At 45.3% G+C, this 21,258-nt stretch overlaps 1 protein-coding gene across 1 annotated transcript in view; it reads right to left on the bottom strand.

Annotated features, from left to right (window-relative positions):
- The window catches only part of DCDC2 (doublecortin domain containing 2), a gene marked incomplete at both ends in the record, with an annotated part of 135,279 nt that overhangs the window by 71,751 nt on the left and 42,270 nt on the right, over window positions 1-21,258 (bottom strand). The window contains 5 exons of the mRNA XM_080806903.1: window positions 5,630-5,792; window positions 14,553-14,607; window positions 16,360-16,506; window positions 19,173-19,304; window positions 19,433-19,509. Coding sequence (XP_080663029.1) covers window positions 5,630-5,792; window positions 14,553-14,607; window positions 16,360-16,506; window positions 19,173-19,304; window positions 19,433-19,509 — 574 coding nt within the window. The remainder of the gene's footprint in view (window positions 1-5,629; window positions 5,793-14,552; window positions 14,608-16,359; window positions 16,507-19,172; window positions 19,305-19,432; window positions 19,510-21,258) is intronic.

Here is a 21,258-nt window from a genome sequence, read left to right on the forward strand (position 1 = left end):
ACAGACGCGACCCCATGTACCGTATGAGTGGGGAAAGCTCTCTGCCCTGTCTGTTGCACCAAGTAGTACTAAGACTAAGCATGTGCAAGCAGAAATGCTATTTGCCCCACAGAAAAAAGGGATACAGAGGCAGATCAGCAAGAAGGAAAAACGTGCCAGCGCCTAGTACATAGACACACTTCAGCATCTGCGAGTGGTAAATGGAGTTTGGTCATTGAAAAGGAGAAGGGAACTGCTCCTACCTTACGGAGGATGATTTCTTGGTCAAGGTATAATGCTGGCTCCCAGGAGAAACCAGGCTAGTGCTGAGCAGTTAGCACAAATGAGAGGGAACGCATGCGTCCTGCAGATTACAAAGCGTGCGGTACCCAGGAAGCCCTCAGCCCGTGTTTACTGAAAACAGGAAGGTGATATTCCTCGAAAGGGGGCAGGGCTCCTAAGTCCATCAGGAGCAGCCAGATGGGAGAGATGCACGGGGTAAAGGGTGGGGACGCGGGGCTTCTGGGCCTCTCTTGTATCTCTGTGCCTCAGCCAGTCTGGGAGCTGTCCAGACCCCTTCGTGTAGGGTTTTGTAAATAGAGGTTTCAGGATGCAGGCATGCTTGATTAGATCATGGCCATGAGTGATGATCTCCACCTCCAGCCCCTCAGCCCTCCCTGGAGGTGTGGCGGTGGGTGATGGGACAGGAAGTTTGCCACCCCCTAATCACATGGTTGGTCCTCCTGGCAACCAGCCCCCGTCCTTAGGAGCTCACTGGAAGTCACCTCATGTGCTTAAACTCAGATGTGGTTGAAAGGGCTTGTTATAAATAGCAAGACACTGTTTCACCCCTGCTCCGGAACTATTTTAGGAGCTGGTTATTTGCGGATAAAAGACCAAATATTGAAGGTACCCACATTGCTCACATTAGGAAATTACAAGCATGCTGGGAGCTCTGCACCAGAAATCCCAGACAAGGCCACAGTATATTTCTTACTCTATGATGTAGAACGCCTGTTCTACACATTTCTATCGCTCTCGGACTTGTTGTAAAACGTGACCCACATCCCACAGTCCACACTGCCTCTGAGATAAGTCCCTGTGGACAAAGGAACAAAAAGCCCATGTGTCTCCGCCCAAAGGTGAGCGGGAGGCAGCAGACACCCACAAATCTGAAATCTTACTGCGGCACCTTCCAATCAATGCCCTGCTTTGGGAACTCATCCTGGTGCCTTCTTAGAGACTCTCTTCCCGTCCCTGACCCCCCTCAGAGGGTGAGGCTTGGGGGCGCACATGTGGAATCGTGCCTCCCATTCTATTCTCGGAGCCTCCTGTGCCTGAGCTGGTTCATCCGCTGAACCCAAGCAACTCGAGTTTCCGCGCCCCATGATCGGACTGTGGGCACGCACGGCAGCAACGCTCCAGGCCCGGGGCGGCACAGCAAAGCACGCGCAGACTGCAGAAAATTCAGGCGCATGACCGCTCCAGGGCAGTCCCCCAGCAGGGTCAAAATATTCAAACATCCCCCCCCCCCGCCTGCACCTGCCCCATCATTCATCAGGAATCTGAACGTGGCGAGTTCCTTAGGAACTATCACAGAATGATGCTGAGAATAAGCCAAGAACGGAGTCAAGTGAGATACCAGTCTGTGTGTGTGTGTGTGCGTGTGTGCGAGTGCGTGCGTGTGTGCGAGTGCGTGCGTGTGTGTGGCACGAACACGCTCCCACGCACAAAGTCAAACATCCTTCAAAAAAACAAGTCTTGTTTTTGCTTACATTTTAAAACTCTGCTTTAAAAAAAAGTGTTTATAATGACCCATGATCAATGATCAATGATCAGTACCACGTAAGCCGCAGCGGACAGACCCGCCCACAGAAAGCAGACTTTCCAATCTTTCCAAGGCACCCTAAATCCACTGTACTTCCTGTGTTCCAAGGGCTCTAAAGACGCTAATTTTTTTTCACGTGGAAAACAGTTTAAATATCAATGAATGCAATCAATCCCAAAATACTATTTCAACACAATCATCGTAACTACTTTGCTCATTGGTGGAAAGGGCATCTCAAGGCATTACAAATCAAGTGGAAAGTGTACAGAAAACAGGCTGGCCAGTTAAGCCGGTATTTAAATGCAGCACTAAAAATGCATTTCACACCCAACTTCATCAATCACCAACCAATCTTACTTTGCATCTTGGCTACCAAAAGAAAATGGGATTTGTTTCCCTGAAGAAATATGTCACAGCTCTGCCTGAATTATTAAGCTTTACTATTACGGAAAGAAACAGAGTCGGAAAGGAAAAAAAAAAAAAAAAGAAAGAAAAGCAAAAGAAAAAAATAAAATTAGAGCCAGGTTGCCCTCTACAGACAGACATTAGCACTGCTCATTCGTACAGCACTACACACCCAAATATGAGTAAATAGCAACGTTAAATAAAGACAACTGGTATGACTAAGCCTTCATGATAATAAAAATCAAGACAGCCTAAAAGAGTCTCTTCTCATTAACATGAGAACAGTATATAGGTAACAAACACTGGGCCAAAAATTTGCACAATTTAACATACATTATGAGATAATCCAGATAGTCATTCTAACTCTAAACTTTAACACTTTGAAAGAAAATTAAATCAACCATTTAATTTCAAATGTAAAATATGGGCAAGTAGAAGAAACTATGTTTCATCTTTGACATCAAATTCTTGCATTTTTTATTCGATTATTTGTATATATTACAAAACAATCACCACAGTTAGTCTAGTTCACATCTGTTACCCTACGGACTTTTCACACATGCTCTCTTAGCAAATTTCAAATATACAATATGGAACTAAATTCTTACATTTTTTTACTCATTATCTTGACTCCCTTTCATTTTGCTTACAGTCTCATTGCTTTTACTTTTCTAGACACCAAGAGCACTCCTGAGATAGGACTAACCAAAAGCACACACTTAGTTCTAATGATACTAGAATAAAGGACATTAAAGTAAAAAACAATTATAAGAAAAAAAGTTGCAAGAATAAATGAATAGGAAGCTGAATTAAGGAGTGCAAAGAAGAGAGCTCTGATACTATAACCTGGAAAATTTCTATAGCCAAAGACATCCGGATGGAGATCTCATAAGGGGGAACAGCTCTGTTGGACTTAAGCTAATATCCTTAAATTTGTCAAGTGACAATTTAGTCTACTGAACTGTACAAAATCTTTTTTTTTTTCCATATATCCTGGGGGGAAAAAACTGTTTTTGGAAGCCAAGATTCATTTTCCAAGTTATATGTTATTTCTATCAAGAGGAAAAGATACAAAATGCTTCATCTCGACTCTTATATACATTTCTGGATCATGTAAGTTTCTTACTGGGTGGGGGAGAAAAAAAATCCACTCCCTCAAACTGCCACTTGAAAGACACCATCAAGGGCACCTGGGTGGCTCAGTCAGTTAAGCATCTGCCTTGGGCTCGGGTCATGATCTCAAGGTCCCAGGATCAGGTCTTGCATTGGGCTCCTTGTTCAGTGGGGAGCCTGCTTCTCCCTCTCACTCTGCTCCTCACCCCTACTTGTGCACAAGCTCTCTCTCTCTCTGTGTCTGAAAAATAAATAAATCTTAAAAAAAAAAAAGAAAACGCCAAAGAGGTCTAGCAGTTAGACGCCTATATTCCGCTCATTCCACAAAGACACTGAAAAACAGACACTTAAAATACACAATTATCTAAAACAACCGCCAGGCTCTCCACAGACGAGGGAAGAACGGCGATGGCCTTCCAACCTTTTCTGAGCACTTTAAAAACATGCTTCTTGTTATTTCCACCCCATGGGTACCACTGTTGAAAAGTGAGAGTATCTACGAAAGCAAAAATACTGATCATTTGACTTTTCAGTAAAGGTTCCTTTCCAGCGCGAGAGGAAACTGCAGACGTAACCTCATTCAGCATAATTTCTGCAAATGAGAACGAAAGGTCCCCTTTCTTCTGAGAAGCAACTACTGAAACTCAAGACTTTAAAATATACATATTAGAAGGAGGAATGGGGATTTTTCACAGGCTGAGATGAGCCTCACAGAAAATAATTCACATTTTCCAAGAGTCTTTAAAGAAAAATGTTTGTGAAGAGTTTCAAAGTATTACAGAGACCTATTTCGTACCTTCCAGCATTTGTTTCCCGATATTTATTAAGTGTCTCGAATTTATCAGACCCGTGCCAGTAGTTGCGAATAAAAACACAGCAGCTAGTAAGACCCATCCCAGGGCCTTGGGGGCATCACAACCTGCTACATTGATTAAAATAAAGCCTCTGTGGGTTTAAATCCTCAAGGTATGGCATATGCTTCCAGGTGAGATTTGTTCCCTTGGCACCTGCCATAAAATATGCATTCAATAAACATTCGTTGCCCACAGTTGACTCTGGCCTCCCCTGTTTCGTAGTCATCTGCGAGGGATTATATGCCTTAACGATAAGCAAACTTACAAGCTAAATCTTAGTATGAACCCACGTTTTGCAGAGAACTGACAGGGCCCCCCAAAAGTGGCTTGCCCGAGGTCCATCACAGAGCTCTACCAGGACCCCCCATTCCAGCTGGTCTCCCTCCCTGGAACGATGTGAAGCCCCTGCCTTCTACCTCCTCTTTGTAACTGGTCATCATGCAGGCTGTTCCTCTCGGTCTCACGCAGCTTTCCCACGAACCCTTTGTCACCTGCCACATCCTCCGAACTCCCACAAGTTCACGTGTCCCCTTCGCTGTGAGGCCCACGGTACCAGTCATTCTAACGTGACTCTTCACATCAACTTCCCAAGAAACTGAAGCTCCCAGTGGAAGACAGAGAGCTGGCCATGAATCCGAAACGACAGGCCACCCATCCACCTCCCTCCTGCCCAGCATGTCCCCTGACAGATGTATGAGGGGATCCCGGGGTGAAGGAGAATCAGTCCCTCCATGGAGCTGCGGCCCAGCCAGCCCTCCACCCCTCCGCCCCTGCAGGCTTGCGGCACAGACACCACACTTGGAATGAAACCAGAAAGAGCCTGTCTTCCCAAAAGTTCCCATGAGAGACTTCCCACGAAAGCTCACAATTCTGACCGCACAAATCTCGTACTGATGAAAAGGTTTAAAAACTTATTTTCCGGCATCTCTTACCTGGACAGAACTAATTTGGGGACATGTTATCATCCTACTGGTAAAGTTTTCTGGATGTGTTGTATTTTCTTAGATATTGGTAAAATTAGGAAAATACCTTTTTTGGAGAAAGGGATTTGCAACTAAAAGTAACCTATGATTAATGTGGACAAGGGCTGAAGATACACAAGTAGGAGAGACCAATGTCAACAGCAGTTAGTAAACACGTTAATCAAGCTCTTTCAGTAGAAAAAAAGGTTGACAAGATTTACCTTTTTTTATACGAGACCACCACAAGAAATATTTTACCTCGAAACATGTGTACTTGTACACAAGCTGTAATTATAAACAAAAATTTTGCGGGAAAAACAGAAGAATCTTTCCTACATAAAGTCTTCTTTGAAAACTCTCCTACAGGATGATAAGGAGTATCTTCCATGCGTCCAGAGAAACAAACAGATCTATTTAAGAATTAAAATCGTATCACAGCCTTAAGATGATAATCCGTAAAAATATGACAATAACGAGGACAAACTTACCACCGTTTGGACTTATTTGTGGTGACTTCTTTAATTTTACATTCTGTTTCCCTTTCTTGGGTTTTTCCAAATTCACCTCCTCTTTTTTCCCTTTCCTCTTTGGGGGCTGAGGGGACGTGTGGTCGCTGGATCCAACCGTTGACTTGGATTGACGATCATTTCCCTGAGTGGCAGAAGACCAGACAGTCAACCATGGGGTAACGAAATCCCAAAGTGACTCCTAGTCGATGTAAGTCATTAACCGGTGGTCAGTGGGGTGGAGGTGGGAGAGGGATGTGCTCTGTGGATTCCCCAATCTCCGTTATAATATGTACATTAACTTTTCCTGGTGCCAGGGGAAGGGCCTAGGTGAGGCATGAGAATAAAAAGAGCTAAAAAGTACTTAATACTTAACCAGCACCAGACATTCTATAAAATCATTTCAATTCTCACAACCGTGAGACAGGCACTTCGCCCACTGTGGAGAGGAAGAAATGAGGCTTAGAGGTGGGGCCTTGCCCAAGGCCATGGGGCCAGCAAGGCCACTGCCTTAACAATTCTCTCCCTCCTGTGACTTCCAGAAAAATCTACTGGATGAGGAAGGCTGATGACAGCCCTCAGCTGGAAACTTAATCTAGACACACTTTCTTAACTAGTGGCCGCTGTGAATATGCAGCTGTCATCCTACAAGGAGACACACGCTGTCCTTGTAGACGTCCTCAAATGCGGTCTCATTGGTTGCTAACTGCCATGCTCCCTGTGAATCACAAATCCGGAGCCACACAGACTCGATAGGTCAAGACCACGCTCCTGCAAGGCGACCGCCCGTGGGCATACGTTCAGTGGGTTGCCTGTGGCCTCCACGTGCCTCTGGAAAGGAAGACCGTGCCTCTGCAAAGGAGGCTTTTCAGCACAATGATGGTGAGATTCAGTTTCCCTAGCCCAGCAACAGCTCCCGGGGCCATGGGGTGGGGAACGTAACAGCCATGACAGCGGTGGCCACTGTGAGCACCCAAAGAACAGGTGTGCTCAGACTCTGCCACAACTTCGCCATTGCTACAGCAAGAACCTCCCTCCCAACCGGACAACCTGGTTCTCGGATGCTCAGGTGCTAAGCCCACTTGAGTGTCTCGCGTGTATAAGGTGTGAGGCTGCAGGACATAGAAAGAAGGCAAGTTGTAGAGACCAAAATTCATGGCTCAGAGCCACTACACTGCCACTAACCACCTCTGGGACCTCCGACTAAATCCTGCCTTCTTTGACCATTTCCTTCCCAGCTGAGTGGGGCTAACAAACCCGCCTTTAGGTCTCTCGTGAGGAGGAAATGGTAACATTTATAAAATAACCAGTTCAGCGCCTGTCAGACCGTATATGCTCCAAGAGTAGCAGAATGCTTTCTCCCAGAGAAGAGTGAATATCTCTTTCCTTAAAAATCATATGCAACTCACACCATATTGGGTGAGATCTTTATGCAACATCTGTACTGTGCTAGGATCTGAAAATAAATGTAGTAATATCAAATAAACAAATCTGCCTAGAAACCTATTATAACTGCTCATTTTAAACATTTATATATTCAGTCATCCAGAAGCATTTAAATGGTTTTAGCCATCACCCAATTAAGAATAGAAAAATTCACAGCCTTACAAATGAAGTTATTTATGCTATTTTGTCGGAGCCTACAAGAAAATGAATTATGCATAGATTTATTAACAGTATGAAAACTTGTCCAAATCTATAACATTCCTTTGCATAATTTAATTTCCCATTCCAACTGCAATTTAAACATACGCTTCCATTTAATTATTGCATTAACTGCAACCAGAGTCGTCGCTTATTTTCTTTCCCTTCTCGCAAGGTCGTGGACAGCCTGGCAGAAGAAACAGATCCTGTGATCCTAGTGGGGCGTCCACACCCGCCCTCCAGGTCCCCTGTTCCGGTCTCTTTTCCATCATCTCGATTCGTCCCCCAATTCTAAAACTTCGGAAGCCTTGGATGAGCACAGTCCCCCTTCCAGCAGGCCTACCAGAAGGTTCAGAGATGCTGTGGAACTTTCGAGAACTAAAATGAAGCTCAGTGAGGGAGAGCCTCTGGTTCTGGGCAGAATGGTCCTACACAGCTCTCTGGGAAAAGGCGTTTTCGCAAACCGCGTATGACAAGGAAGGAGCGGAATTGTGCCCGGGATTCATACAACCTGAAAAGTCAGCTCTCTCAGGGACTACGCAGGAAGTGCTGATTTGCTCTGTTTCTGATAAGGACACTCAAAAGGGCTTATTTTGGAGCATTGAGAAAGCCGGGTGGATTCCAGTAACACTACAGGCATGGCTTTGGTAGCGGACCCCCCATGCGCGGAGTTACTGAATCATGACTGATCTCAGGGTGCTCTGTGAGGCCAGCATTAAGCTAAAAGAAGGGGAGGAATTTGTTTTGTAACTAGAAGATTGGAAACAATTTAAATGCCTGTGTTTTTTAACAAAGACAAAAATGTTGATTCATCTAAAGTGTCAACGATATGAAATAAATACGTAATAATGATACAAAAAGATACAAGTGATATAAGTTATAATCATATTTATTTACATAGTTAATTATGTTATATATATTCATATTTATTCACGTAGTTAATTATATAAATTATAGAGGGTCTACAAATAAATTGTGGAGAGTAGGGGGACAAAGGAATGGAGAGGGGGATTTTCCCTCCTTTTTTGAGATTTCCGCATGGGACTTATAACCTGGGTACATAAATGGAGAGTTGTGGCTACTTTGGGGGTGCAGGAAATATAGGAGTTTTGCCTTTCTCGTACAGCTTTGCCAGGTGATAAAACAGTATTAACAAGTACTTCTCACGTGCTAAATACAGTTTAACACAAATACAGTATTACTGTCACCATTTTACAGGTACAGGGGGATTCACTTTCTCAAGGTTACCCGGGTCTGGTTTTCCTATGACACGAAAGCTTCCCGATGCCAAGACACTGCAAATATTCACTATATGGCATGATTCCCTGAGAAGGCCACCGGGAGGTGACAAACCGTGGCTTTACGCCAAAGCAGAGTCGATCAAGAAGCAGCCTGATTGTGTGGCCTGTCCTGGGAGAAAACCAGATCCGGTGCGGGACCTGGACCACGGCCCTGCTTCCCCCCCCCCCCCACACGCAGCAGTGCATGGGGAGGCACTAGCAATCCTCTGGCTCAAATCAACAAAAAACTGAAAGGACCCCTTCAATCCCTCCTACATTATTAAAACTAGGGTTTTTTTAAGAGCTCCCTAGGCTCTTTCCAACACGAGCCTGTCAACTCCGGTGTCTTTCGTGACCACAGGAAAGACATCCAGCCCCATGGACACGTGCCAAAGGCCCAGAGACCAGAAAGCAAGTTTAAGAGGACGTTGTAAGGGTTTGCCTCACAGAGGAGCCCCCGCCTGTTAGATGCACCCAGAAGGGAGACTCCTGACCAGGAACCTGGCCCCAAACTCAGGCTGGCACTTCTCTCACTGACTTCTCTGGTGACGGCTCGTGTGCAAAAAGCCCTTTTATCTACACTGGACTCAGTTTCCCAAAAGGCAAAATGGAACATCGAGAGCACCTGGAATTTATCGCGCTTTACAGTGACTCTGTGCTACGTGGATAACTGTGTTGTTAGTTTTTACCAGAAATTCAGAGATGACAATATTCGAGTCTGTGAACTACCCATCACAAGATTCAACGGCCACATGGTAAGAGCCAAGAACTCGGGCTTTACTTCCAACCGTCCCTGAGTTTACGCATCTTCCACGAGGGGGCGCCCTGATCCCGCGCCGTAGGCCCGGGCAGCCTCCAGATCTGGGGGTGGTTTTCACGCTGCATAGACTTTAACACCATCCACTTCTATCCTCCTTTTGTTTTCAAGGCCCTAACTCCAAGCTAAAATTACCCTCCGTTTGCTCCGGTCCGTGACTCCCCCAGCCCTAGGAGTCTGGGGGGGGAACGGCGTTCTGGGGCCATCCTGCTCCGCACAGGGCCGTTCCTGGGCTGCCCTGCCAGGGTCTGCCTGAGCCTGGAAGCCCCTCACCACCCACACTCCCCACCACGGGGTGGGTGCTGCTGGCCCACCGGCAGGGCCCTCTGCCCGCACTCCGGGAGCTTTCCCTTTTTTCCCCACTAAGTTCTCTCAGGCTCCCACCCCCACTCCCCTGCCTTAGGCAACACAGCGATTCCTAGAAAGCTTTGCCAGAAACAAATTCCTAAAAATCCAGTTCTGCATCCCCCCCCTGACTTGAATCAGCATTTCAGGGGTGCCTTTCCCGCTGACTCGGGGGTGGCCCCCACCGTCCCGAGCTAGGTCTCCCCCGCCCCCTCAGGCACACCCCCACTCAGTGCCAAGCAGTGAACGATCCTAAAAACATGTACGTTCTCCAGGGACCCAATTAATTAAAGGACAGGAGTAAAATAGTCCTTCTGTTAAAACAAACAAACAAACAAACAAACAAAAGCCAAGTCTGTGACTTTGGAATTGCCGACGGCGATGGTCCCTGCGTGGGGCTCACCGTCTGGCTTTCACCTGCCCACCGCGCCAGGTTCATGAGGGCCTGCGTGTGCCAGGCGCGTCTGCCCCTCTGCTCGGATACAGCCTCCTGGAGGCGGCCTGCCCGGAGCACCCAGAGGACACCGCCCTCCCACTGCCTCTTCCCACACCCGGATGTGTTCCGGCTCACCCCCGATCAGTACCAAACATACTGTGTGCTTGTCTTTCTCCTGCTCTAGAAGGTACGATCCACCCCCTTAGTGTTTTCTCTGCATTCGCGGCCTCCCTCCCCCACAAGCCCTCCAGCAGTGCCCAGGACGTAACACGCACTCAGCAAATGCCCGCTGGGTGAATGCACCCATCAGAGACAATGGTGACAAGATCCTCTAGGACAAATTGTCACAGATGTCCATCTTGCCTGTTACCCCGTCAGGGTCACAGGCCTGGGTCCAGCCGCCAGCCCCCCCCCCCGCCCGCCTCCTGCTTCGGTTCTCCCCCGACCCACTTTCCTGCAGACTCCACAGCCGGAGTGAGCCTCAGACATGTCCGTCCAACAATATCCTCCTCTTCTAACCCTCACATGTGTCCCATCGAGGAATAAAATCCAAACTCCTAGCACGGGGTCTTCGCACCCGGCCCGCCGCGCCTCTCCCATCTCAGACCCCTTGGCCTTCTTCCTTCCCTCCTCCCATGCCAAGATGCCACCAAGGGCCTTGGTGACCGTTGCCGCTGCCACCGAGGCTCTTTCCGGTCCTGCCCCACCCTACAGGACCGGCTCCTTTACGTCATTAAGGTCTCAGAGAATTTTCTACCAATTTGGGCCTTGCTTCATTTTCCTCCTAGTGCTTAGCACCATGTGAAATGATGCCTCTGTTTGTTTAGAGGTGGAGAGTCTGTCTATGGCCATCCTTCCTCCACCATAACCCCCCCCCCCGCCCACACCAACGCTAAAAGGAAAGTTCCGTGAGGTCTGAAACTTGATCTGTTTGCCACTGAGAGCCAGTCCTTTAAAGTGGCTCTGATTTAAAAAAAAAAAAAATATTAAAAATTTTAAAAATTTTAAAAAATAAAAATCATTAAAAAAATAAAAATAAAAATAAAAAAAAATAAAGTGGCTCCGAACACCTTAGTAATTGCTCAGAAGTATGTGTCAGACGGCCGTCTGAACGAGCAGACGGACAGACAGTGGAACAGACAGAAAGCTCTTGGAGTGTTGTGGGAAGAGACAAACCCTACTGGTATTTTATTTAAGTCAGAGCATAGAAATAGAATCTTGGGTCTTTGCTTTCTATGAGATGGACACATGTCATGTGGTGGAGTCTTTCCTCCAAGGTCGTTTCTCCAGAGAAGGCCTGTCCTGACCTAAACAGGTTCTCCTTTCATCGTCTCCTATTTGCTCTGCACTTTTCTTTCATTCCTACCGCACCTCGTAATTACACGCCGATTTCTGGAATCGTTAGTTTAACCTTGTTCTCCCCCAAGTGTACCTTGAGCTCTGAGCGCCCTGTCTTTTTCTGCTCATCTCCATCTCCCGGGGCCTCTGTTCTGTACCAGAGATGCAGGAAACTCCATTTACCATTAGATGAAGCAGGATTCGTGGCACAGATTCTAAATAACTTCCAAACAAGTGAGAGAACAAGGAAACGACACGGACGTGCCTCTTGCCCGTGAATTTTAAAGCAGGAAACACACTGCACATTTTTAATAAAAAAAAAAAAATTAGACATTCCAAACCTCAGAATAATAAGCACATAATTCCAAAGTCTGCTAACTCTGAATGCAAAGAGTTGAGTTATGGTCTCAGTTCTGACGCCAACTTTCTCAGCTGACCTCGGGTCAGTTATGAAGTCCCCAGGGTCTCTGTCTGACCACCACTCTTGAAGCAGCATTGGGGGGGATCGATAAGCCCCCACACACCTGGTTGACAAGAGGATTCTGCCCCAAAATCCTGAAGAAGAGCGAGAGGACAAAATTTCCAAACCCGACATTCACAGGTTCTACTTAGCTTCCGTGGTGGCTAAAATCAATCTTCAAGCCACTGGAACATTCTCTCTCCTCCCTTCTCTTCCTCTGCAGACGCATGCTGTCAGGCTGCCTTGGGGCTGGGTCCTCTGTGGTCCGTGTGCGCCCTCTCCAGGCCCCCCCCAGTGGGCTGGGCCCGAGGCCAGGAAGGAACAGCAGAGCCGGGTCTGCTCTCCGGCTACGACCACTGCGCCGACGGACTTGCGACGGTCACCCCGGGTCCTCGTCAGGCCTCCGTCTCCCCCAGTTACAACCGCTTGCTGCACACCCCCAACTAGATGTCATGACGACACTCCCCACTCAGTGTGTCTGAAATCGGGCAGGTCATCATTTCCTCCGACGGCCCCCTTCTTGGCCAGCCAGGATCGCACTAATTTCCGGGCGATCCAAGCTCGAGAACTCGCAGCTCTCTCTGGCTCCAAGTTCTCCTTAGCCCGCTGTGTCCCGTCCCCAAGAAAGTCCTCCGTCTCTTCAAGGGCAACAGGTGCCTCCCTAGCCTGGCTCTTTCCACCTGATGCCAAGGCTCCTGCTCGCAACGGCCGCGTGACGGACATCTCTCATCCGCAGCCTCTAACCACGTAAGTCCTTCCCCACAAAAAAGATCCGACCTCCCTAGAATGGATTTGGGTTCACATTGTCACCTTGCGGAAGCCTTCGTGAGCTGCCCTCTACTCCAGGATAAGGACTAGACTCTTGGTTCTGACATTCAAGGCCTCTGAAACGGCCACCACCTACCACTCCAGACATACCAGCCCCCACACACGATGGAGCCCCTGCTCCTGAGCGGCTCCCCGTCCCTGGGTCATGAGCGTGAGCTCCCTCCCGATGGGCCATCTGGACTCAGTGGGAGCCTTTGGAGGCGCTCCTTCCCCTATCTGTGCAGAGGTCCCCTTCTTGTTTTTTTTTTTAAAGATTTTATTTACTTATTTGACAGACAGAGATCACAAGTAGGCAGAGAGGCAGGCAGAGAGAGGCGGCGGGGGGTGGGGGGGAGCAGGCTCCCTGCTGAGCAGAGAGCCCGATGCGGGGCTCGATCCCAGGACCCTGAGATCATGACCTGAACCGAAGGCAGAGGCTTTAACCCACTGAGCCATCCAGGCGCCCCCCCCCCTCTTGTTTTTAAGTACAGATCACAGCCTGCGTGATTGCCTCTCAGAGAGCACATCTTGGCTCCTTTCTCACACCATCCTTTCCATCTGAAACTCCTTCCCCTCATCAGCCTTCACCTGTTGCGAACATCCCTCAAAGCCATGGCTCACATTCAACTTCCTTCATGCACTTTGGCAAACACGTTTCACTCCTTCTGCTTCGTGTTTACCCATCTCACCAGATACTCGCTGTTGAGACATTTTCAGGCTCTGTTCTCCACTTCAGCTAGATTGTACGGGTCCTGGGGGCAAAAGCCTGGTCACCAACTGTGTGAGAACCTCAGCCCATGAATGGGTCATGTATATCTGTCACTTGTTATTCTGAGTTCAGCACTATTTTACACAAAATTATTTCTTTTTTTTTTTTTCCAAAGAATTGTGCATGATATATAAAAAGTTTGGGGAGGGGGAGACTAAATCATCATCAGGAGACACATCATCACCCAGCAGTCGCCGATGTCACAAAATACCAACAGAAGAATTGTGAGGAATTAAATCAGGGGGCAGTGTGCAGGCTGGGGGGAATGTGAAACCAATTCTGATCACTACTGGTCTGGCAGCTCAGTCGAAAAAGCAGAGAGAGAAGCCCCAGCCAGAAAAGCCTGGCACAGCAGACCTGCAGCCTGGTGTCACACCCCTCCCTGTGAGGGGGCACGGACCGAAGATACAAACAGGTTACAAAGTCACCTACTACACGCTCGCCACGGTTCCCCCGGGAAAGGTAAGGAAGGGACATTCACTGAGTCAACAAGTATGTGGACCAATCATGGATGGAAAAAATTCTGAAAGGGAAAGAGGCAGAGTGATTCTCTGTCTTTCAAAGGAAGTTAACTTGAGGATTGATCGCCTTTTTTTTTTTTTTTTTTTTTTTTTTTACAAAAACTTGCCTTTTTTCAGTCTTTGTCGGGAGAGAGAAAACTAGACTGAGCAGACCACGAATGCGACCTAATCCACCCTTTCCTCTACTCTTATGCATCACTGCCCAGATTTCAACCGTGAAGTAAGTTACATCAGGTCTATACACAAGGAAAAAGATACCTAATTTGGAACCTCTATTTTTAAAATGTTAGTTCACTTTGAAGACCTTATCTGTAACATTCATGTTCTAGCATTGTCTCTCATAATTGCTTATATACTACAAGGCAGCTACGTTTTATGTCTTCAAGTTTAAATGAAACCCAGAGGACAGCCTCCCTGTATCACATAGAAATAGAGAGTATTTAATATTTTCTATTTAAAAAGATCTATTTAAAGCATCTGATACTTACACTCCCTTTAGACTTTCTGGATCCTACAATCGGAGGTAGTGAAGAGGCTTTCTGACTGTGGAAACAAACAGCAATTTAGAAATCGGAATGTTATTGACAAATAATACAGAATGCAAGATAACTGTCATCCCAACTTGTCATCCCAACCTGCAAGTTATCTGTTTAAGGGACACGGGTGTTTCACAAAAAGTACCACATACTTTCCTGATTTCACAAAGACCACCGTACAATTATCAGAGTCCATTCCAAAAGATCGTCAATGTTTAATGTTTAACTATTGTAATCAATGCTCCCTATAAACTTTTAATATCACCTTGAGGGTTTTTTTGTAGCATTTTTATCCAAATCCCCAAACTTTCTGGATGCGTTTCAAAAAGTCATTTCCTAAGCTGAGGGATGGTTTTGCCAGATTGAGTAAAAAACAATAAACATCCACTGTTTTTATAATGTCCTCAGTGTCTATGTCAGAAGCTCAGAAAGGCAAAACACTGGCGTCTATATTCAAGGGAGCTTCTAGACCCGTCATTCTCAATAAAAAATAAAAGTTCTCTTTGGCTACAAAAATGTTGTTCCACACAGGGAAGGGAGAGACTTATCCTGGAACCCACTGACCCCCTCTGAAAAGAACTCCACACATAGAGGAAGGTGTGTCTAACTGATTTGTCTGCGAGAGGCCACCACGAGCTACAGACTTCTCCCCGTCCTCGAGAACCCTCTGTAGCCCACGTCAGGGAAATCCAGTGTCGCTCAGCAGAGATGGTGACGGATCTGACATCGTGGACGGCTAAGAATGGTCGTCAATAAGTCTGCTGGCAAGTAATTCTACGGTGCTGGAAAACCCTGTGCTCTTCCCCACTCCAAACACAGCCCCAACAGTCCATTTCATCGCTTGCTTATGTGGAAGCCCTGGGCTGGCCTCGCCATCAAGCTTCACAAACTTCAAATTAATGGAGAAAAATCAGGGACCTCCTGTTGTCTCTGTGCAAGGCACCCACACCCCAGCAGAGGAGAATCATGAAAAGTCAGGTTCTGAGAGCTAAGTGGCCACAGAATGTCTGGGAGAAGTAGCACAGGTGGTAAAAAACCACACCATGAGCGAGCCGGTGGGCGTCCCCACCTGCCGGGGGCCAGGCCTCCGCACGCCTGCCTCTGCTAGCCCTCTGCTCAGCTGAAGTAAGGCACCTCCGGCAAATACAGGACACCCCCTAGAGAAAAAGGGGTCACAGGGCACTGTGTGTAATTAAAGGAACAATCTTTAAAATTTTGCGTGTAATAATCATAGTCTCTCTTGCTGCCCTACTTACTTGCACAAGGAGAATTATGTCATTTTTATTCCATTATTATCATTAAAAGAAATGTAAAATATTATGGTTTTTGACACTTGTAGATGTCTGTATAGGCACCAACTGAAAATTATTTGGTCTAGCTAACCAGCAGAGACATCATTAAAACTTCGAATGTTATGTGCTACATAAAAGCCCACGGCCTTGTATCTTCTTCACCAAAATTAATCTTTATATTTTCTATGAATTCATAAGTGAATAGTTTAAAAATGCTATATAGCCTTTCATTGTTCCCCCAAAATTATATTTTTTGTGCAAAAAGAAAAATCTCCAATCTCCAATCATGGCAATAAATAAATAAATAAATATAAATATAAATAAATAAATATATGTATATCTCACACATGCTCTCCATTCTAACCGATGAGGAAGATTATACAAGATATACTGTAGGTCAGCATAAAACTCAGTGTTATTCCAAGTGATAAGTAAAGTAGGAGATGTCAATGAGGATGAACACTTACCCGTAGGACCTTCTCATGGTGGACTTGTCAAAAAGTAATTCGCTGTAAGGCAATTTCTTAAACTTATCTCTGCCAACGGCCACGTAAAACTGCCCATTCTCCAACTCGGCCCCACTCTCAACAAGTTTTCCTTCTAACGTGTAAAGTCTGTCAAAACATGAATGCCCACAATTAAAATTCTAACAAACGTGAAAGAGCTGCTTAAAATTAGGAAGTTCAAAGAAGCAATCCTCTCTTAAGTTGGCTCTATTTGTTACTATTTGTTACTATTCTATTTATTTGTTACTATTCTAATTATTGATTTCAAAACTCCTCCAAGTCATTAGATTCATCCAAACACCAGGGTTACCATGGGGAGACAGCTACATGGTTTACAGAGATACCTCTCTCTCTCTCTCTCTCTCTCTCTCTCTCTCGGCACAAGTTCTTGATCCCAATAAACTACCAACCCAACAGCAGAATCCTCTCCTGTTGTCATGCTAAGATTTCAGATGGACAGCACTGAACACGATGCTTTATTTTATCTTGTAAGATTTTCTTTATTTATTCATGAGAGACAGAGGGTGCAGGGGGAGGCAGAGGGAGAAGCAGGCTCCCCACCGAGCAGGGAGCCCAATGCGGGACTCGGTCCCAGGACCCCGGGATCATGACCTGAGCCAAAGGCAGATGGTGAACCGACTGAGCCCCCCAGGCAGCCAAACGTGGTGCTTTAAATGGAGCTCAGCTCCTGCTAAGGTTGATTCTTCTACTTCTATTTTGTGAGCATGTTTACAATTCACTTTCCTAATGTATTTGTCTGGTTGACAAACTTCGTGCATTCTGTGCAAAGGCCCTCAGCCAAAACATTACACCAAACACACACAGAATGGGGGCAGAAAACAAGAGGCAAAGGAGCCCATGGCGAGGGTTAATGGTGCAGAACTGCATAGCATTCGTGCCTCTTCCCTTTTTTTTTTTTTTTTTGCCTCCCCTCATCTTCCCAGAATCAAGGGACTTCACAAAGGACTTCCCTTTACTGTAAAACTGCCGCTGTGGACCACAGTGAATATGTTACTTATTAAAAGAACAGTGATAACTTCACTACACAATTTAAAGTGTCCACAGAAAAATTTTTTTTTTTACAGAACAAGAAATAGCAGACTATTAGAAAACACCATGAAAAAGACAATGCCTATTTCTGAAGGTGATAAACAAGAGTTCATAACTGGAAGGAGATCAAGAAAACCATTAAAAAAATTCTCAGACTTCTTAACATTATCTAATAAAGGTTGGTGACATGTGCAAAGAAAAAGGCATCGATCTGTCTGCTTCTTCACCGATGATGGAAGGACAAAGAAAACAGCCACAAGAACCCTGAAACATGTTTGGGTTAATTTAATGTAAAGATGCTCCATCTTTCTGACCCGTAATTCTATCCCTGTAAGTCCAATTATCAACACTTAACCCAGATTTTCTGGTTTTCCCTCCTTAACCTAGATCATGGTTTCTGAACAATGGTGCCGCTGGCATTTTGGATCTGATCATTCTTTGTTGGGGGGCAGGGAAGGAGAGTTGGGAGCCTAGCTGTGAGCTAACTGTAGGTCTTCCTAATAGTGCCCTTGGCTTCTACCCACTAGATGGTAGTGGCAGCCGCCCCATCCCCAGCTGCAACTACCAAAAATAACCCGATGCCGCCAAATGTCCCCCAGGGCCAAAACAGTCCCAGGCTGAGAATGGTTGGCCAGGACCCAGACATTCACTTTGTTTCAAAACAGGAAGATCGGAGTCAGTAGTCAACTTTTACGGCTTGAAATTAAAAGACAGCCTCACTGCCGAACTGGAAATAGGCAAGATTTGACTGGTTTCCTCTGCAGGCAGTTAAGCGTACTGAATAAATTCTAACCCATGATTTTACCCTTCTTTTATAGGACTTTGGTTGACCGGCTTTCTTCCTTTTTTTACAAAAGGCAAGAAAGAAATAGGGAGTTGAACCAGTTTTAATGGGATGCTTCTGGTACAGAAATATTCTAAAGCACAGGGAGGGTCCAACCATAAGACTTTTTAATGTCCTGTTAAAGGAATATGGGTATGTCCCAAGTGACCAGCAACCAAATCTTACGCATATCTGGCATTACACTGAGAATTGAGTTTCTCCAAGTATTCAAATATTGGGGAGGGGTGGGGGAATATATATTTTCATTTCTGTATTTAGACTTGCAAATATTTTATTTCCATGTATGATATTGGGTTTACATTTATGTATATGTCTAAAGACATAACTGTATATCTAAAAAAAAAAAGAAATTAAGAAAGAACTTTTAAGATCTGCCTTCACCCCTGACACCAAAATAAATCTAGAAGGATCAAAGTTATAAACGAAATTTAAAGTACAAGACGAAAACACTGCAGAATATTTTTATAACCTTGGAATAAGGAAAAGCTAAGTTAGTCATAAAACTTAATGATCGTAAGAAAAGACTGAAAATTTGACTGTATCAAAATTCAACTTAACTGTATACAAAAAAAGGGGAAAAAAATCATAAAGAGAATCAAAAATACAAACTAGAAACATTTAAAACTCATAGGAGAAAGAGCCAATTGCCTTCATATGTAAAGAGCATCTATAAATCAATAAGATAAATATGCAAAGGCAATACAGATAGTTCATAAATAATTAAAGATAAATTTGTGACATTTATTTAGAGACTAGCTTAGTAATTAAGAACACAGGCTCTGGAACCCAGACTGCGGTCCAGTGACTCCCCAGAGCATTCTGAGATCATCCTAAACATTTCTAAAACCCATTCACCCATGGAAGATGACTCTGGCATTACCTGTGGACAGCCCCACTCCTCAGAGTGACTTTTTCTGTGACCATCTGTAGCACATGATCCCACTGATTCAAGGTTTTTCTGGGAATGAGGAGGCGAGAAGCTGGATTTATGAGGTCTCCATTTGCAATCAAGCTGAAAAAAAAAAAGTAAAACCAACAAGCTGCACCATTTGAAACAGCTATCCTTTTAAAGCTACAAAACAAATTCCAGACCTAAAGGAAAGCAACCTTCCAACCGCAGTGTGAAAGTCCTCAACTTACAAGATCGTGCAGGGCTCCTGAAGCGATTTTCTAAAGCGCGCGGACACGTTGATTCTGCTGTGCATTACGGGCTTCACCTTTAAAAAAAGCAAAGAAATGCACATCACTGGGCGTCTGTTAGGTTTTCTTTTTTTTTCCTAGTAGTTAAAACTACAGGTTTTCAGGGACGGGCTGACACCTGTTATGCCTTTGTTAAAAAAACTTGCTCTTTTTTCCCAACGACATAAACACTCCGGGCTCACTTTCTAGCAACATCGCATGCCCTTAACTAAACTCTCAAGAAAAATTTCCCTTAAGCCCTGGCTTACTGCTCATGATCTGTGCCCACAATTGGGCCTCTCCTGAGAATTTCAAGGCAACATTTTAAACACTGCTTTCCGTAACAAAGAAACAAAGTAATCTTATAAAATCTGGCACTCCGAAGGGCTCCCGCTCCATCCATAGCATAACTCCTCTGGGGGCTGAATCTAGGCGCGCCCTCCCCAAGGTACGTGACCCCACCTAGCCCTCTCCCTGCCTCCCGTCCCTGCAATATGACCCCGTCCCATTTTCCGCACACGGATTTCACTTCTCCCCTCTCCATCAGTCCACTTTCCCTAAACTTGGCTTCCAGGCTCCCCATTGCCAGTGACGAGAAGCTCGGGGGCCCCCCAGCGCACCTTCTCCTGAGGCCAGGTTTCGGCTTTCAGCCACCCTCTCCTCCCTACGCAATGACATAGGGTTTTTCCCGGAATCCCTACCCCTCATGCTGAACTCTAAAATTCCGCGGCAGACACACTCTCAGCAGCTCATTCCCTTCCAAACTTAAGGAAGTTGGGGCCAACTGGCATGAAGCTCCCGGAGCTCCCTTCCCTCCCCTCATCTCCCTCTTCACCATTGTCTCTTTACCCCGCCTCTGGCGGGACCTCAGCCCTTTATAATAAAGCTAACGCCCACCGTGGTTTTGTCTCCAGCGACCTCTGCCAGATCCATGAATCATAGGCTTGTCCTAAAGCTTCGGCCAGCACCCTTCCCTGCTGATTTTCCCAGAGCACGTACCATCCTCTGACACGTGACACATTTTATTTATCTGATTTTCCATTGCTTGTCCCTACTGCGTCCCTACGGTGTTACCCTCGCTATTACCTCACACTATATTGAGTACATACTCTAGTAATTTTGTTCAAATGGCTTTCGACCTTGATTATATAAGATCTTCCTTGTTGGATTCTTGAATTAAAGGTGAAGGTGGACATGTTATATAAACAAATAACTTCAAAGTTCTTGTTGAATTAGCTAAAATGTGCTATTTTTCTTTAAAGCATACATATCTATAAATGTAACATACAGAAATTCATAAATACACGACTCAAAAATAATCATATAATTCTGAGTATACAGGTTGTTACTAGAATTAAATCAAACCACTTGTTTTCAATAATAATTGTTTTCCTCACTCAGCATGGCAAAAATTTTCCTCAAATGTTCATGATTAACCAGGTGAAGTGAAAATTAACATTAAATATACATTGCTTTGAGTTATTATAATTAAGTTAACTAGGTTGTTTTCAGATATACTAATAGAATACGGAAAAATGATCCAAATAATACATTGAATTTAAAAAAAAGTAAGAACATTGTATAAAACAACTGAAACTTTTGGGGAACAGTACTATTTTTCATTTACAGTGCATTTTTTAGTTGGCATTTCAAATAATAACCTTGATTATTTTGCACACACAAAAATAAGCAAAATCAACTGCACATAAGGGAAATTTTTCCAGAATCCTTTTCAGGAATGAGGGCTTGGTCACGTGGTGCTAATGTAGAGAATTATGGCTTTAGAT

The sequence above is a fragment of the Martes martes genome (assembly GCF_963455335.1).
Source record: "Martes martes genome assembly, chromosome: 6".
In the NCBI taxonomy this organism is placed as follows: domain Eukaryota; kingdom Metazoa; phylum Chordata; class Mammalia; order Carnivora; family Mustelidae; genus Martes; species Martes martes.